The following is a 25521-nucleotide window of genomic DNA, read 5'->3' as shown; positions in this document are numbered from 1 at the left end:
TTTCTGAATGGAAATAAAATTTCAGGAAAAGAAATTTCTAGAAAGTTCTGGAACTTTCCAGAAATTTCCTTTTCTGTAATTTTATTTCCTTTCGGAAAATTCCAGAACTTTCCAGAAATTTCCTTTCCTGAAATTTTATTTCCTTCCGGAAAATTCCAGAACGTTCCAGCTATTTACTTTTCTGAGATTTTATTTCCTTTCCTGAATTTTCCAGAAATTTCCAGAATTGCATGTTCTTAGCATGATGCGTGTCTTTAGCGTGTAGTTGCATGCTCTTAGCATGTTGTTGCGTGTTTTTAGCATGTTGTTGCATGTTCTTAGCGTGTTGTTGCATGTTCTTAGTGTGTTGTTGCATGTTCTTAGTGTGTTGTTGTATGTTCTTAGCGTGTTACGTTGTTTTAGCGTGTTTGTGTGTTCGTAGCATGTTCTTAGTGTGTTGCGTGTTCGTAGCATGTTGTTGCATATTCTTAGTGTTGCTAGCATGTTGTCACGTGCTTTTAGCATGTTCTTAACGTGTTCTTAGCGTGTTGACTGTTCTTAGCGTGTTGTTGTGTGTTCTTAGCGTGTTGCATGTTTTTAGCATGTTCTTAGCAGTTGTTGCATGTTCTTAGTGTGTTGCTGCGTGTTCTTAGTGTCTTCTTAGGATGACGTTAGGAATGTGTGTGTACAGTGTCTGTGTGTGTGTGTCTGTGTGTGTGTCTCTGTGGGTGTGTGTCTCCGTGTGTGTGTCTCTGTGTGTCTCTGTCTGTGCGTGTCTGTGTCTGTGTTTCTGTGTGTGCGTCTCTGTGTGTGTGTGTCTCTGTGCATGTGTCTCTGTGCGTGTGTGTCTCTGTGTGTCTCTGTGTGTATGTGTGTGTCTCTGTGTGTGTCTCTGTGTGTGTGTGTGTGTCTCTGTGTGTGTGTGTCTCTGTGCATGTGTCTCTGTGTGTGTGTGTGTGTCTCTGTGTGTCTCTGTGTCTCTGTGTGTGTCTCTGTGTGTGTGTGTGTGTGTGTCTGTGTGTGTGTGTCTCTGTGTGTGTGTGTGTGTCTCTGTGTGTGTGTGTGTGTGTGTGTCTCTGTGTGTGTGTGTGTGTGTGTCTCTGTGTGTGTGTGTGTGTGTGTCTCTGTGTGTGTGTCTGTGTGTGTGTGTGTCTGTGTGTGTGTGTGTGTCTCTGTGTGTGTGTCTGTGTGTGTCTGTGTGTCTCTGTGTGTGTGTCTGTGTGTGTCTGTGTGTGTGTGTGTGTCTGTGTGTGTCTGTGTGTGTCTGTGTCTCTGTGTGTGTGTCTGTGTGTGTCTGTGTGTGTGTGTGTGTCTCTGTGTGTGTCTCTGTGTGTGTTTGTGTGTCTCTGTGTGTGTCTGTGTGTGTGTGTGTGTCTCTGTGTGAGTGCAGCCCTGGCTGAACTCCAAACCAAGCCCGGCCTCACCTGCAGTCATCTCCCCCGGTGCTCACCACATACTTGTCGTCGTGGGAGAAGCGGATGTTGGTGACGTGCGCCGAGTGCCCAAAGTACCGCTTGTGTTTGGCCTGTGGGCAGGAACAGCAGCTCAGAGGGGACACAGACAGACCAGGAGGGGACACAGACAGACTGGGCCCCGCAGCAATCCCAGGTCCATGGCCCAGTCCGTGTCTTTTCCCAGGCTCTCCTGGGAGCTGCCGGCGATGGACCGTGTGGTTTGGGTGCTGGGAAACCCAGTGCTGAGGAGTTTGGGAAAAACAAAAGCTGGAGAGGTGAAAATCAAGTGGCCACTCACAAATTTTTCTGTGCAGGGGAAGTCAAAGAGCTTCACGAGCCCGAAGTCGTCCCCCGTGACGATGTTGAGCCCGGCGTGGGTCACACAGGCACAGTTCACGTCTGCCTTGTCTGCGTTGCGGGGCCAGATCCCAAGGACTTCATCTCCCAGGATGCTCCAAAACCAGGGCAAAATAAAAGCATTAGACCACAGACTGACTTGCTGCTGCTCTTCCACATGATGGGGAGGCAACACAGCCCAGTAATGCGGAATTGCTTCCTTTGAAATACGGTTTTTCCTCTAAATCACTGCCCTGAACACGATCTCATCATGGAGACCATCACAGGAGTCCAGGGGTTTTGTGTGACTCTTTAACCACCTCTATCCATAAATGTTGAGGTTTATCTCCTGTGAAACCACTGGCACTGTTCTACACAAGCACCTGGTGCAGCCTGGGTCTCCTCCATCCCTTATGGATTTGTGTGTGCCCTCCCCCAGGCGTTCCTGACCCAGTGTTCCCTTGGCCAGTGAGGGAGGCCAGTTCCCTCCTCAGGGCGGGAATTCCTGTTTGGAGGGCAACTGGTTCTCAAAAATAGCTGTTCTGCCCTTGCTTTCAGTTCCTCTGGAACTGTTGCTATTTACCCACCCAGTCAGTGCCAGAGGCGCCTGCCCCCCTCCCACCAGCTGTCAGGAGCCCTCACAAACAGGGAATTTGGGGCACATTTTTATGCCTGGCAGCAGAGCAGCCAGAGGAGGAGGAGTCTCATTTCCCTTCTAAACCTGCCTGGTTCTCACCCCCTGTCAGATCCTGCAGGATCCCATGTCCCACTTCCTGCAGGGGAGCAGAGCCACAGCTCTGCACTCCTGGCCAGAGGCTCCTGGGTGGATCCCTGTCAGGGAATGTATTTTAATGTCCCCACAACCCCTCAGCACACCCAGGACACACTTCCAGACCTCCTGTGCTGCCAGCGTTAGCTGGGGTGGGACAAGGCAGTGCCAGCCTGGGGACAGGGGAAGGGAAGCTGCATGGCCCGGGCCATGGGAGGGGCCCAGGACAGGAGCCCTGTGGCTCTGGGACAGCCCTAGTGTAATTGTGCAGACCCCAGACAGCCCCAGGGGTGTGCCAGAGCCCACGGGAGATGTCCCTGGCTGTACCTGGTCCACGTGGCCCAGGTGATCTTCTCTATGGCTGCAGGGTCTGTGATTTGCTTCCCCAGGGGCACCTCGTGAACCTGGCGCTTGTAGGCGCCCGTGGAGACCTGGGAGTGGGAAAGGAAACAGCTGAGACCTTTGCCAGAGATCCAGCATCCTCTGCAGGATTGCCAGCAGCAACCAGTTTGACCAGGAATGAAACATCTGGGATAAAATCCCTCCTTTCTCTTGGTTGTGTAGAATCCATCCCATGCAACGTGACGTCGGTGTTACAGGAAGATGGTTCCTGGCAGAGCTGACAGATTCCTTTCTGTTCCACACTCTCTGCCTTATCTCAACCCAATTTTACTAAATCAGAACCATTTCTGAGGAAACCTCCCCAGTCAGGTGAGCTCTCACAGTCCCAGCCATCCCCCAGGGTTACAATCCCCAGCTCCTTTCCCAGTGTCGTCCCCGTTCCCTTGCCCAGGGGATCCTTTGCCCTCGCACACCTCGTGCCTCCCTCCTGTCCTGCTGGCACAGTCAGTCCCACCCTCCAGGGCCATCCCAGACATACCTGGATGTACCTGCTGTCTGCAGAGAAGTCCATCTGGATGACAAAGCTGGCAATGTCCTTGCAGTACCCGATTCGGTTCAGGGTTGTGCCTTGGGTGAGATCATAGAAATCCACAGTGTGTTCCTGTGACCCCACTGCCAGAAACCTGTTATCTGGGCTGATCCTACACAAGAAAACACGGAATGGGGATGTCACTGGATGTTTCTGTGCAAGACTTGCTTTTGTTTCTCATGACAACACAACAGTAATTTTTTTACTGGAAAACAAGAAAAAAATTCTATCAACAGCAAGATTGAACCCAAACCAAGAAAAGGAAGACTGAGGATATCTCTGCCAGAGGGCAGGGTTAGATGGGATACTGGGAAGGAATTCTTGGCTGTGAGGGTGAGGAGGCCCTGGCACAGGTTGCCCAGGGAAGCTGTGGCTGCCCCATCCCTGGAAGTGTCCAAGGTCAGGTTGGAGGGCCTTGGAGCAACCCGGGCTAGTGGAAGGTGTCTCTGCCCATGGCAGGGGGTGGGACTGGATGGGCTTTAAGGCCCCTTCCCACCCAAAGCATTCTGTGATTTCACTCTATATTGTTTGCAGTTAACCGGTGCTAACATTGCACTTGCCATGTGCAGAGTAACTCTAATCCTCAGGGATACACAACAGGAGTACTGTCATATTAACTCCAGTAATCACAGCTCTGCAGTGTGGCTGAGAACACTGAACTAATCACAGGGAAAAACAAGTGTGTGGTATCAAGATATACACAAGCTTTAGGTAAATGGAAATGCAAGCCTTAGGTACGTGAGTGCACGTCTCCATTTCACACAGGTTTCAACAAACAGGGAGTTATGAAACCTTTTGGAAATGTGGACCTTGCTGGCCGTTTCCTGGAGCTGGGGCGGTGCATTTGGAGCACCTGAGGTGGGATTTCCTACCTGATGTCCTGGATTGCCGACTTCCTGTCCCGCTTTTTGCCCCAGACCTTGAGGCTGTTGACGAGCAGGACGACGAACTCGCCGTTCCTCATGCCGATGGCCACCATCTCCCCGTCGGGGCTGTAGGCGGCACAGCGCGCCGGGTGCCCCAGGGCCACCTTGTTCACCAGCTTCTGTGGGGACACAGCGACGAGCTCACACCTCCCCGGGCAGGGACAGCTGCCAAACACGGCGCCTCAAACGCGCCTCGTTCCCAACAAAGCCACTCCTCTGTTTCCCTCTAAACATAAACCTGGAGTTTCACACCCGACTCGCGTCCCACCAGGCATATGGCGCAGAGCAGGCTTTGGAATGTGCATGGAATTCACAGGGGGGTTTCATGTTTGCATCTAGTTAGTAGGGTGACATCCAGTTTCACAGCAGAAAAAGCCAAAAAATCAATTTGCTGATCTGTGACTTTAATATCTCCTAACAACTGGTAACACTTTCTCTTTGCTGATTGTGTTTATAACATATTCATTCCCCTTATTGAAAATGATCCCTGCTAGCTCAGCTAAGGACCTTTTGAAAAGATTTATGTTACCCAGCAGGAGCAGAAACCTTTCTGCATTTTTTTTAAAATGTTTTATTGATCTGTTGGTTTTAGAAATGGTGGTTGTTAGTCAATTTGTCTTGGGAAAAAACCCTGAAGCAACACGATGGGTTCTATAAAACATTCCCGTTTAATCACAGGCTTTTCCACTTGGGGATACTCACTTTGTCTGCCAGGTCCCAGATCCTTGCTGTTCCATCATTGCTTGCAGAGATAAATATGTCTTTGGAGGGGTGAGTTGCCAAGCCCCAGATCTCCCCTTCCATGTGACAGTCAATCAACAAGTTTGAAGCAGCGTTTTTTTCTCCTACTTCAATGATTTCTCCATCTTTCGTGCCCACTAAGATTTTCCCCTGTTTGCAGCAGAAGAAAAGAATGGACAGAGGCTGTCAGTGTAACACTGACATCCTCTCACGGTCTGCACTACAAGAGCCTTCTTTGGCAAATACTTGGAAAAAGCAGATACAGTTTGGAATTGGTTAGTGGCTACTGGATTGGAAATAGAAAACAACATTCCCCACCAGTGGGGGTGTTATCAGAGTATGGCGAATTCCAGGGCCTTGGTGTGCCCAGAGCTCAGGGGACAGTCACTGACGTGCAGCATCACACCCTCCTTTCATGGAGCATTTGCAAGGACACATTTACAAGTACAATTTAAACATGGGCAACAGTGACTTCAGCAAGTCAAACTACTCTCCTATTTCTATGTTTTCCACTTTACCAAAGTCCCTCAGTAATTCTGGGGTTTTTCTGACTTCAATAAAACAAAAGTTGTGATCTGTTGTGCCCCAAGGAAGCACCTGAGTCATGCCTGCCTTTCATGGGAAGCAAACCTTGCAGGTACCCAAATTCCTTTTGCTATTTGAAAAGCAAACCAGGAGGTGAGGGCCTGGGTGATGAAACGTGGCCCTGCACTCAGCACTGTCCCTCGGGGGCCTGCCAAGCCCTGCCCTGCCCCTGCTGACCGCGGAGCAGAGGTTGGCACTAAGCACCACAAATGCAGCTTCAAGCCCACCCCTGAGCTCAGGAAGATGAGAAGAAGGAAGAGCAGCAGGGAGGTAAAGTCTCCTCCCCTGTGATGCCATCCAGGCTCCCCCTGGGTGTAGCTCCCTCACCTTGCCCCGGCACACGGAGCGCACACACTCGATGAGCTGCCCCGTCTCCAGCTGGAAGGCCCGGCACCGCTTCATCTCCTGGTCCCAGAGCTTCACTGCTCCTCCCTCCTTGGTGCTGCAAAGAAGGGGGTTGTGTTACCCAAGTGTCTCCTTCACCACAAATCCCATCTGCAAATCCCATCAGTATTTTCCTGTCACAGAGCACACACTGAATCATCTCTGCCATATGTAAGGACTCCTCGCTACTGCGCTGTGGAAAGTAAATCAGAAACTAAATGTTTTCACACCTCATGTTTTCAACAGCATCATTAATTTGTTCTCTTGTTCAAAAAAAGACCCAAATCCAATTGTTCTCTTGTCACTTAATCTCAAATCTCTGTCACTTGGCAAATGGTACTTCTGAGAGGGGTTGGTTGGAGTTCGACAGAATTAAGAAATTAAGAAAATCCCACTCATGGCAGGAGTTCAGGCAACAAGGAGCTTATCCAGGTGTTCAGATCAATCCCTAAGAGGTTCACTGTGACCCTGGTGTGTAACTGCCACCCTGGAGTGTGTCCTCCTTTGGTCCTTGACTTACTGAGACAGTTGGGCAGGTTATGCAAAACTGAGAGTGGAACTGCTCCAGCACAGAGCCCACTTATCTCTGGGGTGGTGGATGAACAACTCAACACAACAAGCCCACAGGAGTGCACTGTAGGAAGGGGATGTGTCTTACGGCCTCTCCTTCCCCCCTGTCACGATGAGTCCGTCCCGCAGCGTCGTGTACATGGTGAACACGGGGCCTGTGTGAGCTTTGGCCACCAGCCTGACCAGGAAATGGTCCTTCCACACGTAGACATCTCCGTTGATGGCACCCGTGAACGTGAGGTTATTCTGCAACAAACAGCAGCAACCTCACATGTAAGAGACACCTCTGCATTTCTGTTCAGCCCCAATTGAAATCCCTTAAATCAAATTCAGAATTCCTTCATGACCACTCTGCACAGTGGTCTATGGTCTGTGGTCTGGACAGTGATCTGTGCTGTCACCATTGGTTGTATCACTGTCACACCAAATACCATTAGCAGAGAAAAAGGCTGCAGAGTCTATGTACAAAATAACAGTATTACAGTTTTTTAACCGGTGAAGTGCTAAATAACCAGGGAAGCAAAGAAAATAAAAGCCAGGCAGTAGGTGTGCACAGCCATTAATAAAAACCAGTCACCAACAGACACCCAGTTGTGCTTAGAAAGGTAAAGGTCTCAAGGTGTGCAGGTGTTAAACCCACATTTCACTAACAAGCACCACGCCCCCTGGGCTGGATTTCAACACAGGAAACTGCAGTTTTAATTAAATCTTAATATACAATTCCGTAGCAAGGAATTTGAACTTACTGCTCCAAAGGCAACAGAAAGCATGGTTTGCATTTTGGCATCTTCCATGGAGCCAATGACTCCTTTCTTGTAGAGCAAAGCACTGCCAGCCAGCGTCCAGAACTTCATGTGCTTCACCCCAACGGACACAAACTGGGTGTCGGAATCCGGCCGGAATTCTACAACAAAGATCCTCTCCAGGTGTCCTCCCCTGCTGGCAACTTTAGCCCCTGTTTGAATCAGGAAAGGATAAAAAGAAAGTTAAATTTACCTGTAAAAATAAGCCCTGATACGATTTTATAAAATCAGTTGACCTGGTATTGGATTAGGGATCTGTGCCCCAGATGCTGAAAGTTGCAAAGCCCGACATTATTTAGTGTGTCAATCTTAATGCATTCGAGCCATAAGGCCCCTGCTTACTCCACTGCACCCCATGGTTTCAGGAAATGCAGATTTAAGGCCCTCACAGCACAAAGTGCTTCCTGGCTCGGTGAAACAACAGCACAGAAATGTTGGCGATCAGCAGTGAGTTCCCATCCGGTGAAATGCACGGGGACACACTAATGAGCTGAGGCACTTTTCCTGACCACTCCACCTTTCCCAAAGATAATTCTTTCCTGGAAATGACTTCCCAGAGGTGTACCCACAGTCCAGAATTTCAAGGAGTTTAGGGAGGAAAAGAAATTGCTTTCCTTAATTTCATGTAATTTTGTATTAGGTAAAACTTCTGCTTACGATAGATGTATATAAAATTTATCACCTTATCCATATTTTCTAGCCCTTTGTCACCTCCCTTAACTGTGACACTCAGAGTAAGAGCACAGATCTAGTCCCAAGGCTTGAAAGGCAAAGTGAACAGTCACTGGGGATGGTTCTGTTGGGCTGAGGGAAGGTGACTTTTCCGTGGTTTTTACCTTCCTGCCACCTCCACACGGTGATGGTGTGCTCTGGGTCCACCCCCACCGACACCAGCAGCTTGCCAGTGGCACTGAAGTTCACGTAGTTGACCCCTTTGGTGTGGAAGCAGCGCAGCATTGAAATGGTTTGCTTGCTCATGGCATCCCAAATGTGGATTGTGGGAGTTGTACCTGGGGGCAAAGAGGTGGATTAAAGAGGATTAATGCTGGAAGGCCTCAGCGCAAACCACGCACTCAAGAACATTTAACCTGAACAGACAGAAGTTGGGGGTTTGGTTTTGTTTGAAGAGTAACACTACTGGAACACAGAGAGAAATCATAAGACCTTGCAAAACACAGGGGGAATCATTGCAGTCCATGAAATCAGACAAGTTCTAAAAGAACAACATAACATTTATGAAGAGCCTCATGCAAAGGAAATCGTAGATGTTTCACTTGTATCTGGGATTCAGATACAATGAGGCAACATGAAACTCGTACAGGACTCTGCCACAATTCACAAAGGAGTCAGCCTTACCTGGGAATTCTGTCATGTCACCTGCATTGTGAGAGCAATGGCAAATGAGGAAGCACCAAGGGAAAACAATAGGTGAAATAAGTCGTGTTTCTCATGCTCAAGTGCCAGCATCAGCACCAGAAGGAAAAAAGAAATTAAAAACTTGAAAAATGGATATGGATTAAATCAACAAAACAAATAAGCAGCAATATTGTTGAACTTTTTTGGGTATATTGGGTTTTATACACAAATATCGCAACAATATTTAGTACTTTTGAGTTTTAAAAGTGGTATTTAAAAGAAAGGTTAAAGACATGCAGGTTTTAAAAATTACTCAATTTAAAAGTGAAATGAAATCTGTAGTTACACAAAGAAGTATCAACCAAATTCAGGAACACTGACCTCATGGGCCCTAAGAAAAGGGCCTTTAACAGTCACCTTTTCCAGAAACCAGCATTTTGACCAGCCCTGGCACCACGTGCAGGTTTGGGTGTTCACCCCACACTCAAACTGAGTGGCAGTGCTCAGTACAGGCTGCAGATGGTTTGTCACACTGATCATTGATACCATTTTCCTGCCCCTTGTTAAGTTACTTCTGTCCTAAAGTTCTGGACTTGAGTCTCCTTCCAGAATGGTCTGAGTTAGGAGTTCTGGGCCTGTTCTTCTTCATAAAGTTAGTTATTACAGCATGAAGCTGAAAGGCAGTAGATCTCCTAAGTCATCCCACATTCCCCATACAATGTTTACCCCTGTCAAAGGTCCCAGGGAATCTAACAGGGCTCTCCATGTGAATAATGAACACATAAATCCATACGGTTTCTCAACTGGCCCCTGACTTCTGCTGAGATTTCCCTCTGTTTCTCTCCTTTTCTGCACAGGAAATGGTCCTTAGAGTATCCTCACTGCTAAACAGTGCCTCAGATACAGGAAAGGAAGAGGGCATTCTATAAATCAGACTAATGAGCTGATTTAGGCAGTTTATCAAATCTTGCCTTCTGAAATATGATTATCCTACAATTAACTCCAAAATCCAATGACTCACGACCAGAGATGGAATTGAAACCACAAGAAAAGCCTGAAGCTTGACTACATCTTCCAAAGGACAGTAACACTGGTAACATTTCCACTGGGAAAAGCCCCGAATCCACCAGTGCCCCCGTGGTTTGTGGGTGGCCCTCAGTGCGTGGCTCACGTACCGATCTGGCTGGTGGCCACCACGTTCTTGTACTTGGGGTGCTGGTTCACGGTCAGGCACAGGATGTCGTCGGTGTGCTCCAGGTAGAAACTCTGGCTGCCTGGGAAAACCCAAACACGGCTTTATTCCCCCCAGCAGGCACCTCAGAGCCCCTGGAGCAGAGACTGTTTGAGCTGGTTGATGCTCTGCAGGGGATGGGGGAGGACAATAAAGGTGTCCAGGGCTGCTCCCCTCTCACCCCTGGGCCCATTCCCAAACAGACACACACAGGCAGAGATAAAGGCTGTATTTGGGGAATTAGCTGTACCCAGGGGAATCAGCCCCCAGCCACCTGTAACTGCAAGAAACACCAAAACTGCTACATGAAAGGCCCAGCTTTTCCAGTAAAATCCCAGTAAAAGGCTCAGAAAGAAGAGATGGGGCCATCCATGCTTCCCAGGGCCACCCCTGTTCCCAAAGCCATCCATGCTTCCCAGGGCCATCCACGTTTCCCAGGGCCACCCATGCCTCCCAGGGCCACCTGTGCTTCCCAGGGCCACAGGTCAGAGGCACACCAGGACTGGAGTCCCCAGGGCCACCAGACATGACAGGTTTCCTTGCTGTGCTCCTCCTTGGCAGCAGAACTGGCACCATTTGGGAATAAAATCAAGTCACAATTCCTTTAACTCCTCTCTTTTTTTTTGAGAGATGTGAAAAAATAAGGAGATGTTGGTGCTACAACTTAGGGCCAGATACATTTTTGGTGTTTTTTCTCCTTTACTTTACTCAAAAGACAGGGAATATTTCTACCCCTTCCAAAGAGCAACTTTTCCAGGCTGGACTGCACCAAAAAAAAGTTGTGGCGTGACTGTAACAAAGCATGTTACAGCTCCTAATATTCTGGGGGGTACTGGTCATTTCATAACCCACAATCTCCTCCTGGGAGAGAAAACCATTCCTGTGTCTTCACTACAGGATGAGCTGAGTGGGAAAAACCGTCAGTCTGATCCACCAGCCACCCACAGGCTGTGCATTATTTATCAGGATGCAAAACGTGGCACAGTCACAGGAATATTAAAAAGTTAAGGCTTTCAATCAGAACTGTTTCCCAGGTAAAGCACTTTGGGTCTCCAGGTGCTGTGTGTGTGGCATTACCAGTGGAGAGGTTCTGGACGATGCCGGCTGCCGCCGTGTGGAAGATGATGTCGGCCCCGTCGTTCAGGTAGTGCAGGTTGTTGCGACAGTCAAAGCCTCTGTAGCCAAAAACATGGTCCAGAGCCAGCTCCTGGTCAGGGAAAAGACAGAGGGAACAGTGAAAGGAATGAAGAAACAGGGAGATTTCAGACTTCGGATCACGTGAGCACAATTCTAAATTACACAAGCTACAAATACCTCGTAGAGGCAACAGGATAATTAAACAATAGTTAGTTATCCCAGTTCTGCTCATTTATGGAGGCACGACATTCTCATGGACTATCTACAACACTTTAACCGGTCAACTAAGGGACTGCACTTATACCATTATTTCTTTAATAATGTAAATGTTTTGTTTCTGTGCATTTCCACTCAAAACACTTACAACTTCCAGAACTGATTTCATTACTCTTCCCATCACAGTTTAATATCTATATATTACATAGATATATAGGGTATCAGATATATTAAAGAAATAAAGACATTCGCAGAGTTTTCAAAAATCATTCTCATAAGCTACCAAATTTCAACAGCCCAAATTATGGCCCCAAAGTCCTTAAAGGAAGCCAAAGCAGGCTGTAGGTAACTCTGTACTTCAGACATTAATCAGAGGTGTAATTGCATCTTACAACAAGCAATTCCCAAGGAAATTCCCTGTAGAAACATGGCGATGGTTAATGGATTGCAGTTAAAGGTGAATTCCAGCCCTGAAAACGGATTTAATGATTGTCCCAGACACAACTCCAGCTCCCTTGGAACAATGTGAATGACAGCCACAGACCAAGTGTTGCAAACTGCCCACAGAACAGGGATGGGTTTCACCCAGCACATGTCACTTCTCAAGCAAATGAACAAGTTTGAAGCCAGACCTCAACAAGTTTCTTTTTTTTGTGGACATTGTTCTTCTGCAGTTTTTCGGGCTGAGGAGCAGCTCTGCTGACTGGTGGCCTGAAAGGAACATTTTAAAAAAGGAGATGATCAATATGTTTGAATGTGAAATAAAACCTTCAGAACCACAGCACCTGTTTTGTGTGTGAGCAGGAAATGGCCAGTTGTCCCTGCATTAGCTCCATGCTAATGGAGCTCCCTTTTAAAGTTGTACAATAAACTGACTAAAATCCTACACTTTTTGATGGAAAGAACAGAAATGACATTGATGTGGATTTTGGGAGTGAGTGGCACAACAGACCACCTTACACCACTTAAAAAACCCCAAAACACAACGACATAAATCCATGGAAAAAACCTCGAATGTGAAATGATAGCAAATTGGTGCTTTCAGAAACGATCTAAAAGATTTTCTGCAGTTGACAGTTGACCTCTGCCCAACCCCGTTTCTTCTGAGAAACCCCATCCCAAAACCCTGACATGGCTTTAATATGATTTTTTGAGAAGATTTTATTAAAGATAAAATGATTCCATTTAAATGTACAGGTCACTCATCCATGTGAATTTAAGAGACCAAGGCCAGCAAAGCATTTCTATAGAATTACAGTTGCTAAAATAGCTACAAAGACAAAGGCTGAGACAAAATCTGATGTGTGCAAAATCTGATGGTCTTTAAGGCCAGATAATCTCTGGTGCTGCTACTGATCCTGCCAAGAAAAAAGAGGCACAAGGCTAAGGGGAGCATTTGGAAAGCATTCCCACAGTTTGGGATTTCCAAACGGTGCATCCTTGCTGTATAGTCCATATGCTGTGAAATTTGCTCTTGTCCTTAGAACTGCAACCAGCAGTAAAATTAATTGCAGAAGAATGAAATCCCTTACAGGGAGCTACTTTTTCTGGAGCTGGGTTTTTATGGGAGGCATTACAGGCAACCACTGGCAAACCCCACAGCTGGAACAGTTACTGCCACACAGCAAAAATACTGACTGAGAAACAGCGTGAAAAGCTGAGGTCTACAATAGACAGAACAAAGCAAACTCACTAAGGACCAACAGCTACATTAGCAGGTGATCTCGTGACATTAGAAGAGTGAAAGAGTTACCTTGATCCCCTTGTAAGCAGCAAACAAAGCCAAGCAAGAAACTTAATAGAGTTTAGGTGTTACTTGTGAGCAGTTACTCATGCACAAGCACTTTCAGAGCTGAGCAGTCATTCCCTGTGGCACAGTTCGTGCTATCCAAGCATGCCAGCAAGAACTAAAACAGAAATTAAAGAGTGCACCAGTGTACAGACCGGAAAAATGCACCCTGGCACCCCCGGGCACACTGAGCTACAGATCCTGGGGGGTGGAGGGGAAAAGGAAGTTACAGCCCTGCTTCCTGCACTCTTTACACTGGAGGAGAACGGCACTCCACTGCTGTCTGTTTTCAGGTGCCTGACAGGGATGGAAGCTGGGATGAAGTTGTCAGACTCCTGAGCACTGTGGAGACCCCACACAGTGGGTGCTTGTTCCCTATCCCAGTTCAGGCTGCAGTTTGGCCCATAATTGTGGGTTGGCCAAGTCCCTGCCAGGACAGCCTGTCCTGCTTTGTGCACAGGGAACAAGTACCTTTATTTTCTCTGAGAGGGGCCACTGGAGTCCCCTCACACAACACCGAGCAGCAGTGCCAGCACCGGCAGGGAAGGGCACGGGAACCTACAGCAAAACTTAATTCTCTTACAAAACGAATGGACTAATTTATTTCAGCCCAGGTTTATGAGGTCTCTGAACCAGCACTTAGGAAAAGAATCGTTTTCTCGTAGGCTTCCTGCTCTTTTTTCTGTTTTAGTGTCATTTCAGAACAGACCATTTTCACATTTCTTCACCTACAAATATCAAAGTTGACGACAAGAGCAAGCCAAAATTTTTATGAAAGCAAGAGAACACTACCACTGTGACATGCTTGATAGTCACCAGATTGTAAGCATGAGGTTTAATTTGGAGACACACACACACAAATACTCTGAGAGATATCTATTCACATCCACACGAACACAGATGTTGTGTGCATTCATATATACATAGACATGTATATATACACACGTGTGCAGTCACTGCCTCGTCACCATCTCAATACAACGAACGGAAAGCAGCACATTTTGAACATTTTAAGAGTCATTTCATTTTTAACAAGCCTATAACTACACCTAATTTGATTTGAGACAGAAGATGACACTGTCAAGACAAGAAATCTGCACTGCAGCAAATGACATCCCTTTGCCCTTTTGGACCTGTGCAGCCTGCAAGGCACATTCCCAGCGAGCTGGGCTTTTCCTGGGCTCCATGTTAGTACTTACTTGACAATTCCCTGCCTCCAAAGGAAAGCAAGTTAAAACATAACACAAGCATTAACGGTTTCTTTCCAGCAATTTAAAATAAATTAATTACGTTATGGGATGGATGAGTTCCAGGAAAGATAAGACACAGTCAGACATTAGAGGGCTTTCAGTCCTTTAGGTACTGTTAATACAGCAGATGAAGTCCCTGTTACTCATGACAGCCTCGAGGATATTCTTACACGAGCACACACACGGCTGTGTCAGTGAGAGAGCTCCACCCTCCAGCTGACAAACTCTCACCCGCCACCTTCATGCAGGAATGTGATGCCCTCCACGAGGCCAGGACACCATCAGGAATGTCCTGGGAGGGAGGGCAGCCTGAGCAGGGCTGGGGTGAACAGGCAGCACCAGGACAGAGGATAACAGACAGACACACCAAGAGTGGGGTTGGGGGGACAGGGAATGAGGTTTGGAAGAGTGAGGCACCCTGAGGGAGGAATGAGGCGTGATCTTAGAGAACAGGGCCAAGATAAAGGGGGGGAGGGGAGTTAGATCAGTTTAGATGGAAAATAAAAGAGAGAAAAAGCAGATCAAAAAGTGTTAGGGTAAGTTCTGTGGGAGGGGGATATAACCAACTCCTGTTCCCAGAGCACAGGACATAATTGCTGCCTGATCAGAGATGCCGTCGGCAGCAGGAATACATTGGCAAACCCACCAATGTTCTGCTCTGAGGCCAATGGAAGCAGAATTGGAACTTTGGAAAGCGTCACACGAAAGGGACCAACAAGGGGATGTGGAGCAGGAACAGATGGATAAGAGTGTCCTGGCTCTTAGGTGATGGGTTGAGCCGGCAGGAATGGGCAGGGAAAAGCTGCAGAGTCCAAAAGGAGACTAACACAGGGATTCACATGGTTGGGAATGGCAGAGGGAACACACTTGGATGCTACACAAACATGGAGAGGACTGCTCCTGAGAAGAGAAAGAGAGGCTCAAAGAGAGGTCAGATGGAGGTTTGGTGGGACAACAGAACGAAAATTCAGGATCTAAAAAAATATACTGTTCATTTCAGAAAAAATGCAAAGGCAGCTTTTAAAAGTGCCCTTCACAGGAGGGGACTCCCCAGTGCTCCCAGACTGCTGCAGAACTCCTAGAGCTGTAAGAAGGGATTTAAAGATTTTGTGAATTCTAAACCCTTGGATTTTCCCATCCCAATCCACACAGGAGTTTTACATTGAACTTTTCCTGCTGTTATTTCTTCTTACCACTTTTTAGCTAACTTAACAAACAAAAATAGGATTTAACGTGAAAATACCCTGCTCCCAAATACAGTGGATCAAAGCAAAGCTGAAACAGAACTAGAGGGAAACATCAACAGGAATCTAAATTATTTTTCAAAACTGTAGCACTGGAAAAGCCTTAGCATGGTTATAATATTTATAATTTCACATGTATGCTGATGCACTCTTTAAAAAAAATAGTAAAAAATAATCCAAAAGTGCTGCAGAATGTATGGTGGGGCCAGCCAGGCCCTGTCAGGGCAGCAGTCATTGCATTCCCACATCATTCCAGTTCAGGGTCCAGGTGAGAAATAAGTGACTAATGAGGAGGGAAATCACTTCGGAATGGGATCTGAGGAATGGGATCTGAGGGCTGTTACTTTTTTGTAACAAGTTCGTTGTTCTGAACACCTTGTGAAAATGTTCCTTAAACAGCTGCTGCACCCAACCCAGGCTGGCCCTGCTACACCCCAAACCTGCTGTCCCTCACCCCGAACCTGCCGTCCCTCACCCCCCAACTCACCCCCCAAACCTGCCGTCCCTCACACCCCAAACCTGCCGTCCCTCACCCCAAACCTGCCGTCCCTCACACCCCAAACCTGCCGTCCCTCACCCCAAACCTGCCGTCCCTCACCCCAAACCTGCCGTCCCTCACACCCCAAACCTGCCGTCCCTCACCCCAAACCTGCCGTCCCTCACACCCCAAACCTGCCGTCCCTCACCCCAAACCTGTCGTCCCTCACACCCCAAACCTGCCATCCCTCACACCCCAAACCTGCCGTCCCTCACACCCCAGACCTGTCGTCCCTCACACCCCAAACCTGCCGTCCCTCACCCCAAACCTGCAATCCCTCACACCCCAAACCTGCCATCCCTCACCCCAAACCTGCCATCCCTCACCCCAAACCTGCCGTCCCTCACCCTAAACCTGCTGTCCCTCACACCCCAAACCTGCAGTCCCTCACCCCACACCTGCCGTCCCTCACCCCACACCTGCCGTCCCTCACCCCAAACCTGCCATCCCTCACACCCCAAACCTGCAGTCCCTCACCCCAAACCTGCAGTCCCTCACCCCAAACCTGCAGTCCCTCACCCCAAACCTGCCATCCCTCACCCCAGACCTGCTGTCCCTCACAGCTGGACACACACAGCTCTCTAGGAATTCCCTCAGCCTTGTTTGCCCAAACCAGTTTCCCAGAACACACTGTCAGATGCTTTAGGCCAAACCTGAATTTCTGCCTTCGAGGTAAAAAGTTCTGAATACCCCAAATAACAAGACTTCAGGAGAGCTGTCTCCAGGTGCTACCGAGGCATCAGACTCAGCCCAGCTTCAGCAGAATCTGGAAGGTGTCTCTCTTTCCTGAGGCTTCTCTCAGGGTTTTTGATCACGTGTGAGAGGAACAGAGTCTTTTCTATTTGTTTTGCTATTCCCTACATAAACTCTGACATGTTTTAAAACTGTGCTTATTGTGTAAGTACAAACATTCAACCAACAGTATATGGCAGTTTTATAGGCCCATCCTCCCTCTGCATAACACAACACCAGAAACAGGCTTTTTCCACCAGCCTACACCATAACCCTCAGAAAAGCTGGACATTTCACATCAACCTCAGTGCAGAGAGAGAAATGCTGGTAACACGTGTCAGTCTCACAGCCCCCGGGTGTCACACAAACCAAAAAGCCCTTTGGGCCAGCTTTGTGCTGAGCTGTGGGAGAAGGGAGATTGACTCTGAGTTCACTGCTTGGCAGGGACTGACAAATACTAGTCACAATGTGTTCAAGCCTTGGGGACAACTGGGATGAAACCAGCAGGCTGTCAGATACATTTAGGTTGCATTAACTTGACGTAATTCTGTTGAGAAAGTAAAAGTGAATATTCCGAAGGATGCTCCTCATTCTCAAACAGTAGGTTTCTGCTGAAATAAGCCCAGAGTTATTTTCTCCACCCCAAAGACGTGTTTTTCCAGATACATTTCGAATAGTTCCCACCTACACATAAATACAACACAGATTCAATTCAAAGCTTTTACACTGCACCCACAGACGTGTGTGTGCAGAAGTGCAGGAACCAATTTTGTAACCATATGTCTAATAATTCAGTTTACAAAGATTTGTGGGGGCTATTTGGAAAGCTTATATAATTCATCTCATGTTGTTTTAAAGAAATCAGTAATCAAAAGAATAAGATTCAAAGAGGGAAAATGCAACTTTTTCGCCTTTTTTTTTTTTACCTTTATGAGAACATATGATTACACATGCTGCAAGCACGATGGAGAACAGGCTCCCAGGTAACTCATGGAGAGTGAGACAAGCCAGGATGTTCAGAAAACAGAAAACCAGACCAACATGCTAATGCTGCTTTTTGTTTTCTACACATTCCACCTGCTTTAGAGGGGTTTCCATCCCCAGGTACGTCACAAGAGTTTATGTAGGGTCATGCAAATCGAGCTCAACGGAAGCTGCGAATGCAGGGCACGTGTTAGGGGTTAGTAAAAGGCCAAATGCAGACAGGTCTTTGCCTTCTGTGTTAGTAACAGAAACACAGTTCGCACGCGAGCTCGCGTTACTTCTCATCTGATAAACTCTTGGCTGGTTAAAATGGTCCCTCTTCCGAAATACAGCACAACTCCTACGTGACACAGGCATAGCTTACAATTGTCCTGGGTTGTCTGGGCCAGTGCCAGCAGTGCCCGAGGGCTCCCGGGGTGTGGGAGCCCCGCTGTGGGAGCGCCCACCCCGCCGGGCGGCTCCGGCGGCCCCTCTGGTGGGCACCCCCCGCCTGCACCACGGGCACAGCACAGAGGGGCCACCACGGTGGGCAGGGGAGAGAGGACAGGGGTGGGAGAGGAGGAGAGGGGTACATGGAAAGGGAGAAGAAGAAAAAAGAAGGTTGGGGAGAGGAGAGAGAAACAAGAATCGATTAATGATCTTAACCAAATGCGCTCATACAACGACCAGACACGTCAGAACTGTTCCTCAGCCTCATCTCTCCTGCTGTTGTTCCATCCTAAAGCTAGAACTGCTGATGGAGACAGAAAATACCCAAAATACCAGACCATGATGTCATAAAACCTATCAGGTACCTTCTAGGTTCCTCCAAGATATTTTGCAGAATCCCGGTTATTTTCATGATGTTCAAATCAGGACAGCAAAAATAAATTTCATGAAGGGCTTTCATTTTCTTTTCCAAGGGAAAACCTGATTAACTGTCCCCAAGTTTGTCATATCTAAGTTTGTCCTGAGATCAAACTCTTCCTGAATTGTACAGTGAGTTGTTATTTCTAGAGAGATATTGTACTTTGAGTTTTTCAGATCCACCACTCTTGATATTAGAGAAGCACAGAGTCCTGCAGGTTTTTTCTAGCAAGCAGAAAGGTTAAGCAGATGGAACTGTCTCCCAGGTGCCACCACATAGCGCCTTTGAAGCATGTTTGTATTACATAAGTAGGCAAATACCTTCTTCAGCAACAGTTCACCTGCTAAATATTACTATTAAAAGAAAGAAACACAGTGAGCTCCACGCCCTTGCCCCCAAGGAGCAGCTCAGGGTGGCAGCCCCATTTATTCCTGTCTCTTGCTTGAGACAGAAGCTTGCTTTTATATCTTTTTTTTTTTCTCCTTTTCTTAATTTAAACTTGTTTAATTCTGAGTTTCTTCCCACCACACCTCTGAATAATTCGCAGTTTTTCCTTTCTCAGACCCACAATGGAAATACAGTAAGGGGGACACTCCTGAGACCCTCACTGCACGTTGCAGTGGACCAGCAGGTTTTCAGGTCTTATGATTAACTCCCTGTTTCTGCCCTAAGTGCCCTTCCAGCTTGTTCCAGAGTTTTCCAAACACTGAGTTACCAGTGTCAGAGTATTCACAGTGCACAGATCCCATCAGTGCACAATCACTGGGCTCCTCAGACAGACATATGGCACAATTATACAGAGGAAGGATCGGGAATATTTCCTCCAGAAAATCTTCCTCCTCTCTCCAAAGTCTACCAGGTTTTTCCACATACCTTCCTGACAAAGAACGGAACACATCCCCCTGGGTCCCTCCTCCAGATCTGAAGGGACTGGGAGAGTCTGCCTTTGGCAGAAAATCTAAAGCTCTGGGGAGTGGCTTTGATACTTCAAACAGCCCTGTGCACAGGGATTTCCAGACTCCACGTCCTCAAGACCTGCTGATTTGGGACTCAGGTTTCCCTGAACCACAGTGCCAGTTGAGGACTTGGAGACTTTGCATTCCACCCACGTGATCGACTGTCACTTTGGATCTTTGGGAGCGCAAGGAAAAGCCAGCCCAGTGATGTCAGGAAGCCTGTCGTGGTCAGACAAACCCTTTTCTAGCTGCTACATCTTTTTGTGTTCTCAGAAAAGATGGAATCTGGCACAGCTACGAAGTTTCCCCTCATAATTCATAGGTCTTATGAGGGGAGTCAGCTTACCCTGAAGCACTCAGCTGGGAGTGCCAAGATCCTGCATGAACTGTGCACTGGGGCCAACAACTGCAGGAGCCAACACATCAATGTCACCCTACTGCACCCCAAACCCAGCACCCCTCCCAGCTAAAGGCCCTATCCCAGCACAACACCCTCAGAAACCACAGTTTTGCCGACATTTCACCATAAAATTGCCGCTTCTGATTATTTCACTGTAAATTCTTGCTATTTATATCAATGCCATGAAGAAAGAGAAGTCAATTTATCTTTGCCTAAGAAGCAACATAGGGAAATTATGGGATCTGCTGACAAATGTATCAAAACAGTGAATTCCAAACACCAAAGGTGTGATCATTCTGAAGATGCTGTAATTGAAAAAGGACATATAAAAAGGTGTACAGTAGCTGTGACTCTCGAGCAGAAAAGATGGAAGGGACAAGTCACAAGGGTCTATTTTTAACCTGTTTTTTAAATGAAGTACAAAAACTCGATTACACGGACACAGTAAGAAGAAAAAAGATACAGAGAATGTTAAACCCCTGCTTTTTACTCTCTTCAGTCCAGACCTTGGGATACAATACGAGATGCTATTTTCATGTACAGGCATGAAAAGAGTATTGTGGAAGTCAGAGGCAACCCCAGTGCTGAGGAGAAGTCTCCCCATTTCATGAGGCCCAGTTCCCAGCAGAGGGGAGGTGTGGGAGCACTGGAGGAGCTCCCAGCTCCGGTGGGCTTTTGTAGTGCTGGATAAAACCCAGCACACTCTCCCTGAGTGGGGCTGAGGATGCAGACAGGAGGGACTGTCTGCCATCCCACAGCACACCCATGGCCAGCAACCAGGGAAGTGAAGCTTTGCAGGGACCTGAAGGGTGATTTGCACTCCTGCACTGAAAACAGTGCTGAAAAGCTGCAGCAGAGACTGATGCTCATATTGTTGGTAATTCACAAATACAAAACAATTTTAAGCCCAGTTAAATTGGTCAATTAAACTCAGTTTTACAGTTGCTTTTGCATCATCAAAGCAGAATAAAGAAGCTGGAAGGTATCAGGGTTTCTAGTGTAAAACATCTGGCCATTGCAGCACTGGCAATCATTATTTCATGTGTAACAACAATTTAGCAATATTCACTCAAAATAAAATACTTTTTTTCCTTTTTTAACTCAAACTTCAAATATATACTGGAGGATACACTATGCCTTTTCATAGGAAAATGGAGGAACAAATCCTTTATATGAGGAAAAAAGAAAATGGAAGGAGGGGAAGAAAGAAGGGGAAAAGAAAATGTCACAGTTCAACATCGTAAGGAAAAAATCACTAATCCTCCTGCAGCACGTTATTGTTAACACTTTGGGATTAAAAAAAGGGGTGCAACATTTTCCTTCCCCTTTTCACACTCAGCTTGTGGGACATACCTCTCTTCTGCTGAAACTTCCTTGAGCTGCTGGTGGGGCTTTGTGCCTTCCATCTCCCGGATGCTCACTGCATAGATCTTTGTGGTGTAGTCAATGGCTTTTTCTCTTGCAACATCACTGTCATAACCTTGGAAAAATAAAACAGACAATTAAAAAAACTACCCTTGCTTCACAGGGGGAGAGTAGAGAGGAAGATCTGCACCAACCAAAGGAAGGATGTGAGTCCTACCAAGCTCTCCTCACACTAAAATTTAGCACAGCAAAGCTTCTTGCCCACTTCAAGTTAAATCCCCATGGAATGAAGACTAAATTAAATCCTTTTTACCTCCATCTTCTTCTGCATCTGTGTCTGACTCCTCGCTGTCCACCAGTTTGCTCTCCTGGATGCCCAGGAACTCCCTGGTCCAGATCATGAGGGCAGTGTCGGCCCCCCCCACGGTGAGCAGCACGGAGTCGTTGTGCAGCCACTGCACGTTGGTCACCTGGGCACTGTGCCCCACATACTTCTTGAACTTGGCATGTGGGCCCTGCAGCACAGAGAGTGCCCCAGTCAGCACTGTCACAGCCTGGGAACAGCGTCCTCTCTCATTGCCTTTCCAATCATGGAAATAAAGGCACTTCTTACCTTCACCGGGTACGAAAAGAGCTTCACGAACCCAAAGTCATCTCCTGTGGCCAGGAGGGTCCTGTCCTTGGTCAGACTGGCTGCATTGACCACGGTGACATCGCTGTGCATGGGCCAGATCCCCTCACAGGTGGGACCCAGAACACACGTCCACGTGTCCCACTCGATCTTCTCGATCTGCAAGCAGAGTTGCCCCCAAAGAAGCCATTTGAATATGGACCAAACACACACCAGTTTCAGGTGGATATTTTCCCGTGCTTGATATTACCTTAATTTCTTTCAGCTTTTAAGAAACTGTCCACTGTTCATTTGTATTTACATGTATTTGTATTTAAACAGATACTGTGTATCTTCATCATCAAAAGGTTTAAGGCTTTAAACATTCCCACTTTCCCAAGGCAGAGCACAACACGGATACAAATCTCCCTAGAGGTTTTCCGAGGTGTTAAACACTGGCAATTTTGTAGCAGAATTACTTGTCACAAATAATCAACATCAGGAAAAGCCAGCTGGGGCTGTTTGAAGATGGTTTGCAGCCTGTGTGCAACTCATTACATGCAAAACAGGCGACTTCAGGAAATGGGAATATGGCAAATGGCTGCTAATAAATAAACAACAATAAATTCAGAGATACAAACAGAAACCCGCACATTCTACCATTTACAAAAGCTGGGAGAGACACTGTGGAATGAGTAAATAATTCTAATGCTAACCACTGCAAATATGGTATCATAAAAGGACAAACAGCACCATTTGAAGACAACTCTGAAAATTAACTTTCATAGAAAAAAAATCCAGTAAATGTAATTTGTACCTCAGCAATTCTTATAATGTGTCTTTTCCCCCTCGGAGCTTCAAAAAATAGTTGTTCTTTGGCACCAGAATTGACTTGCAATAACTTTCCTGGATATAAAATGAGAGATTATTATGAGTCTTATTAATTATTATGACTATTATGTACTTTCTTTTGATTGAGTGAAAAGATTTCCAGGTGTAAGTTAAAAAATTGTCCTCCAGAGAATTATCCATAGCAGAACTAAAAGAGATGCTGAAAATCAGCCTCCTAAGGATCCCTTACTCCTGGTTCACTGAATAAGTAATATTTTAAATACCACCCAATGTCCTTAAAAAGTTACCATTGTGCAGCAAAGCAGTATCTGCTGATAGGAAACACTCTGCTTGTGTTTCATCATCACACCAACAGAAGGAAAAAATAAATGTGTGGGCTGTTAATTTTCATTAAAATGTTACAAGACAGCTTTGCCAAAAGCAAAAGCACTGTCAGCTCCTGTCTCTTTTCAGTGCCCCACTGGCACAGTGACTAACACCAAACTGCCCCTGGATGGGGAGTTTTCCATGCCCACACGAGCCATGGTGGTGCTGTCAGGGATCTCACACCACAGGGGGAGCAGGGCCCAGACACACAGGTGGTCCTGCATGGAATCTCATTAGCTCTGGGAAGGCTTATCAGCATGAGCTCATTAACGACCCTGCTGGACTTAATTAGCTGTGACAATGAGGTTCTCCCTTCATGCCAGCGATTGCCAGGCAGTGCTCAGCAAGGAGAGGGAACTGGACACCACCGACTGGAACTGCACTGGCCCCACATGGTGCTCTGTGGGCAAAAGGCAGTGCATTAGTGGTGACAGCTAATCTCAGGCACTGGGAGGGGAACAGTCCCCTGATTTCCCATTTTACAGGTGTTTCCAGCAGTACCTGTGGCCAAACACGTTACCTCTGGAGTCCCAGTCGATGTGGGTGATGTAGCTGGAGGCACCTTTGCAAATGCCAACTCTTTTGCTGGTCAGCACATTGTAGATATCTACAAAGTTATCATGGGAGGCCACAGCCAGGTACTTTCCTGATTCTGTAAAGAGGAGACACAGAGGTTATTAAAATCTTATTAAATCTTCTAATGAATATTGCTATGCATTTACACTGCTGCAGTGCCCCCAGATCCAGCAGACAGGAGTGTGCCCATTTCACCAGGCTGCACACAACCACGTGGAATTGTGAAGTGTTTAATGCCTGGAGCACACAGAAAGCCAGCCTCCCTTTGGAACATTCAGGCTTGTCTAGAGAAGAACAAACTCCAGGATAAACACTCCCCTCCCACCTTGTACCTCGTGAAAACTTTATATCCGAGATCATCTCCTTCCTGTGGTGGAAGGAGACCATGTCCTCCACGGTGTCCGCGTTCACCACCAGGAAGCTGCCGTCGTTGAGCCCCACGGCCAGGGCCTTCCCATCGGGAGAGAAGGCACAGCACCGGCCCCCTGCCAAGGGAAACGCAGCCTCCTCAGCTTCACACACCTGGCCTTGAGGGAATGAACTAAAACTGAAAGGCTTTTACAGCAAGTAGGTAGTTTTAAGATAGATTTGCCATTTATTAAAGCAAATATGTTAGAGAGAGGGCTATGATTAATGCTCTGTTACAGGGGAATGTGCCCTCTGTACAGGGGATTCTTGAGCTGACAGTGCTGACTGGATCCTTCTTGGAATAGTTTATGTGCAAATACCACCTCCCAGCTATGCTCTAAACACACCAGTGATAGAACTAAAACAACATAAACCCCCAAAACACACACAGAAAGGAAACCCAGATGGAAAATTCAAACTCATTCAGAGCAGCGTAACTACACGTCCTTCAGGGATACCACACTGAAAACTTCTTTATTATATGACTTAATAATGGTTCCTTTCAGCAGAGCACATTTAAAACAGATGCACTACACTTCCTCCAGTTATTTTTTGCCCCAGCATTATTCCTGACCATACTCTCTCCTACAACTATCCTCATCCCCCAAACCATCTGACTCTGTTTTCCCTCAGCCAGTGAGAGTTCCTGTGCTCCGCATCTGTTACCGAAAATGAACAATACAAAATTTCCTGAAGGATATCAGTGAGGAAACAAAATAAGAGAAAGCAGCATTTCAACATAGCTCATCTCGTTTTATGCAGAGGAGAGGGCAGGAAAGCTGCTAATTCTCAGAGAAGTTGTTGTCAGATGTAAAGCTCATATTGCCACTGAAGGCTGACTGTGCCCAACACGCAGGACATTGTACATTTGTCTTTATAAGGAATCTTTTCAGGTGTCAGCAACAAACATGCTGGCCTTGGGTGTTCCTGGGAAGGAAAAGGATTCTGAGCTCAACTCATTCCCCTTGAAACTGGAGGAGAAAAGATTAAAGTTAATTTATTTTACTACTATTCATTACAATAGATTACAACCCTTCTCCTTCCTACCCTTTTCACTGACTTGACACATGCCAAAGACAATTTATTCCCTGCATTTCCAATTCCTTAACGACTGCACCCTTTCCCTGCCCAATTAATGGCTGTGCTGTGCCCTGGGAGCAGGGAGGGAGCTGTGCCAGGCCGTGTG

General features: G+C 46.9%; 1 protein-coding gene across 8 annotated transcripts in view; it reads right to left on the bottom strand.

The window, feature by feature from the left end:
* The window catches only part of EML6 (EMAP like 6), an 85473-nt gene that overhangs the window by 4406 nt on the left and 55546 nt on the right, over window positions 1-25521 (bottom strand). For 5 of the 8 annotated variants that reach the window (XM_032684119.1, XM_032684122.1, XM_032684121.1 and 2 more), the window contains 20 exons: window positions 24260-24412; window positions 23872-24003; window positions 22951-23039; window positions 22137-22313; window positions 21837-22038; window positions 21512-21638; window positions 12051-12129; window positions 11143-11272; window positions 10010-10108; window positions 8835-8855; window positions 8315-8488; window positions 7422-7630; window positions 6764-6921; window positions 6049-6163; window positions 5098-5286; window positions 4342-4514; window positions 3419-3581; window positions 2866-2969; window positions 1732-1885; window positions 1404-1504 (listed from right to left, as the gene is read on the bottom strand). In XM_032684119.1, coding sequence (XP_032540010.1) covers window positions 1404-1504; window positions 1732-1885; window positions 2866-2969; window positions 3419-3581; window positions 4342-4514; window positions 5098-5286; window positions 6049-6163; window positions 6764-6921; window positions 7422-7630; window positions 8315-8488; window positions 8835-8855; window positions 10010-10108; window positions 11143-11272; window positions 12051-12129; window positions 21512-21638; window positions 21837-22038; window positions 22137-22313; window positions 22951-23039; window positions 23872-24003; window positions 24260-24412 — 2749 coding nt within the window. The remainder of the gene's footprint in view (window positions 1-1403; window positions 1505-1731; window positions 1886-2865; window positions 2970-3418; window positions 3582-4341; window positions 4515-5097; window positions 5287-6048; window positions 6164-6763; window positions 6922-7421; window positions 7631-8314; window positions 8489-8834; window positions 8856-10009; window positions 10109-11142; window positions 11273-12050; window positions 12130-21511; window positions 21639-21836; window positions 22039-22136; window positions 22314-22950; window positions 23040-23871; window positions 24004-24259; window positions 24413-25521) is intronic. The other 3 variants (XM_032684126.1, XM_032684127.1, XM_032684123.1) reach the window with 2 other exon arrangements.

This window comes from Chiroxiphia lanceolata, chromosome 3, assembly GCF_009829145.1.
Source record: "Chiroxiphia lanceolata isolate bChiLan1 chromosome 3, bChiLan1.pri, whole genome shotgun sequence".
Lineage (NCBI taxonomy): Eukaryota > Metazoa > Chordata > Aves > Passeriformes > Pipridae > Chiroxiphia > Chiroxiphia lanceolata.
Note: the sequence above shows the minus strand (reverse complement) of the source record. Positions and strands in the feature narration are given on the sequence as shown.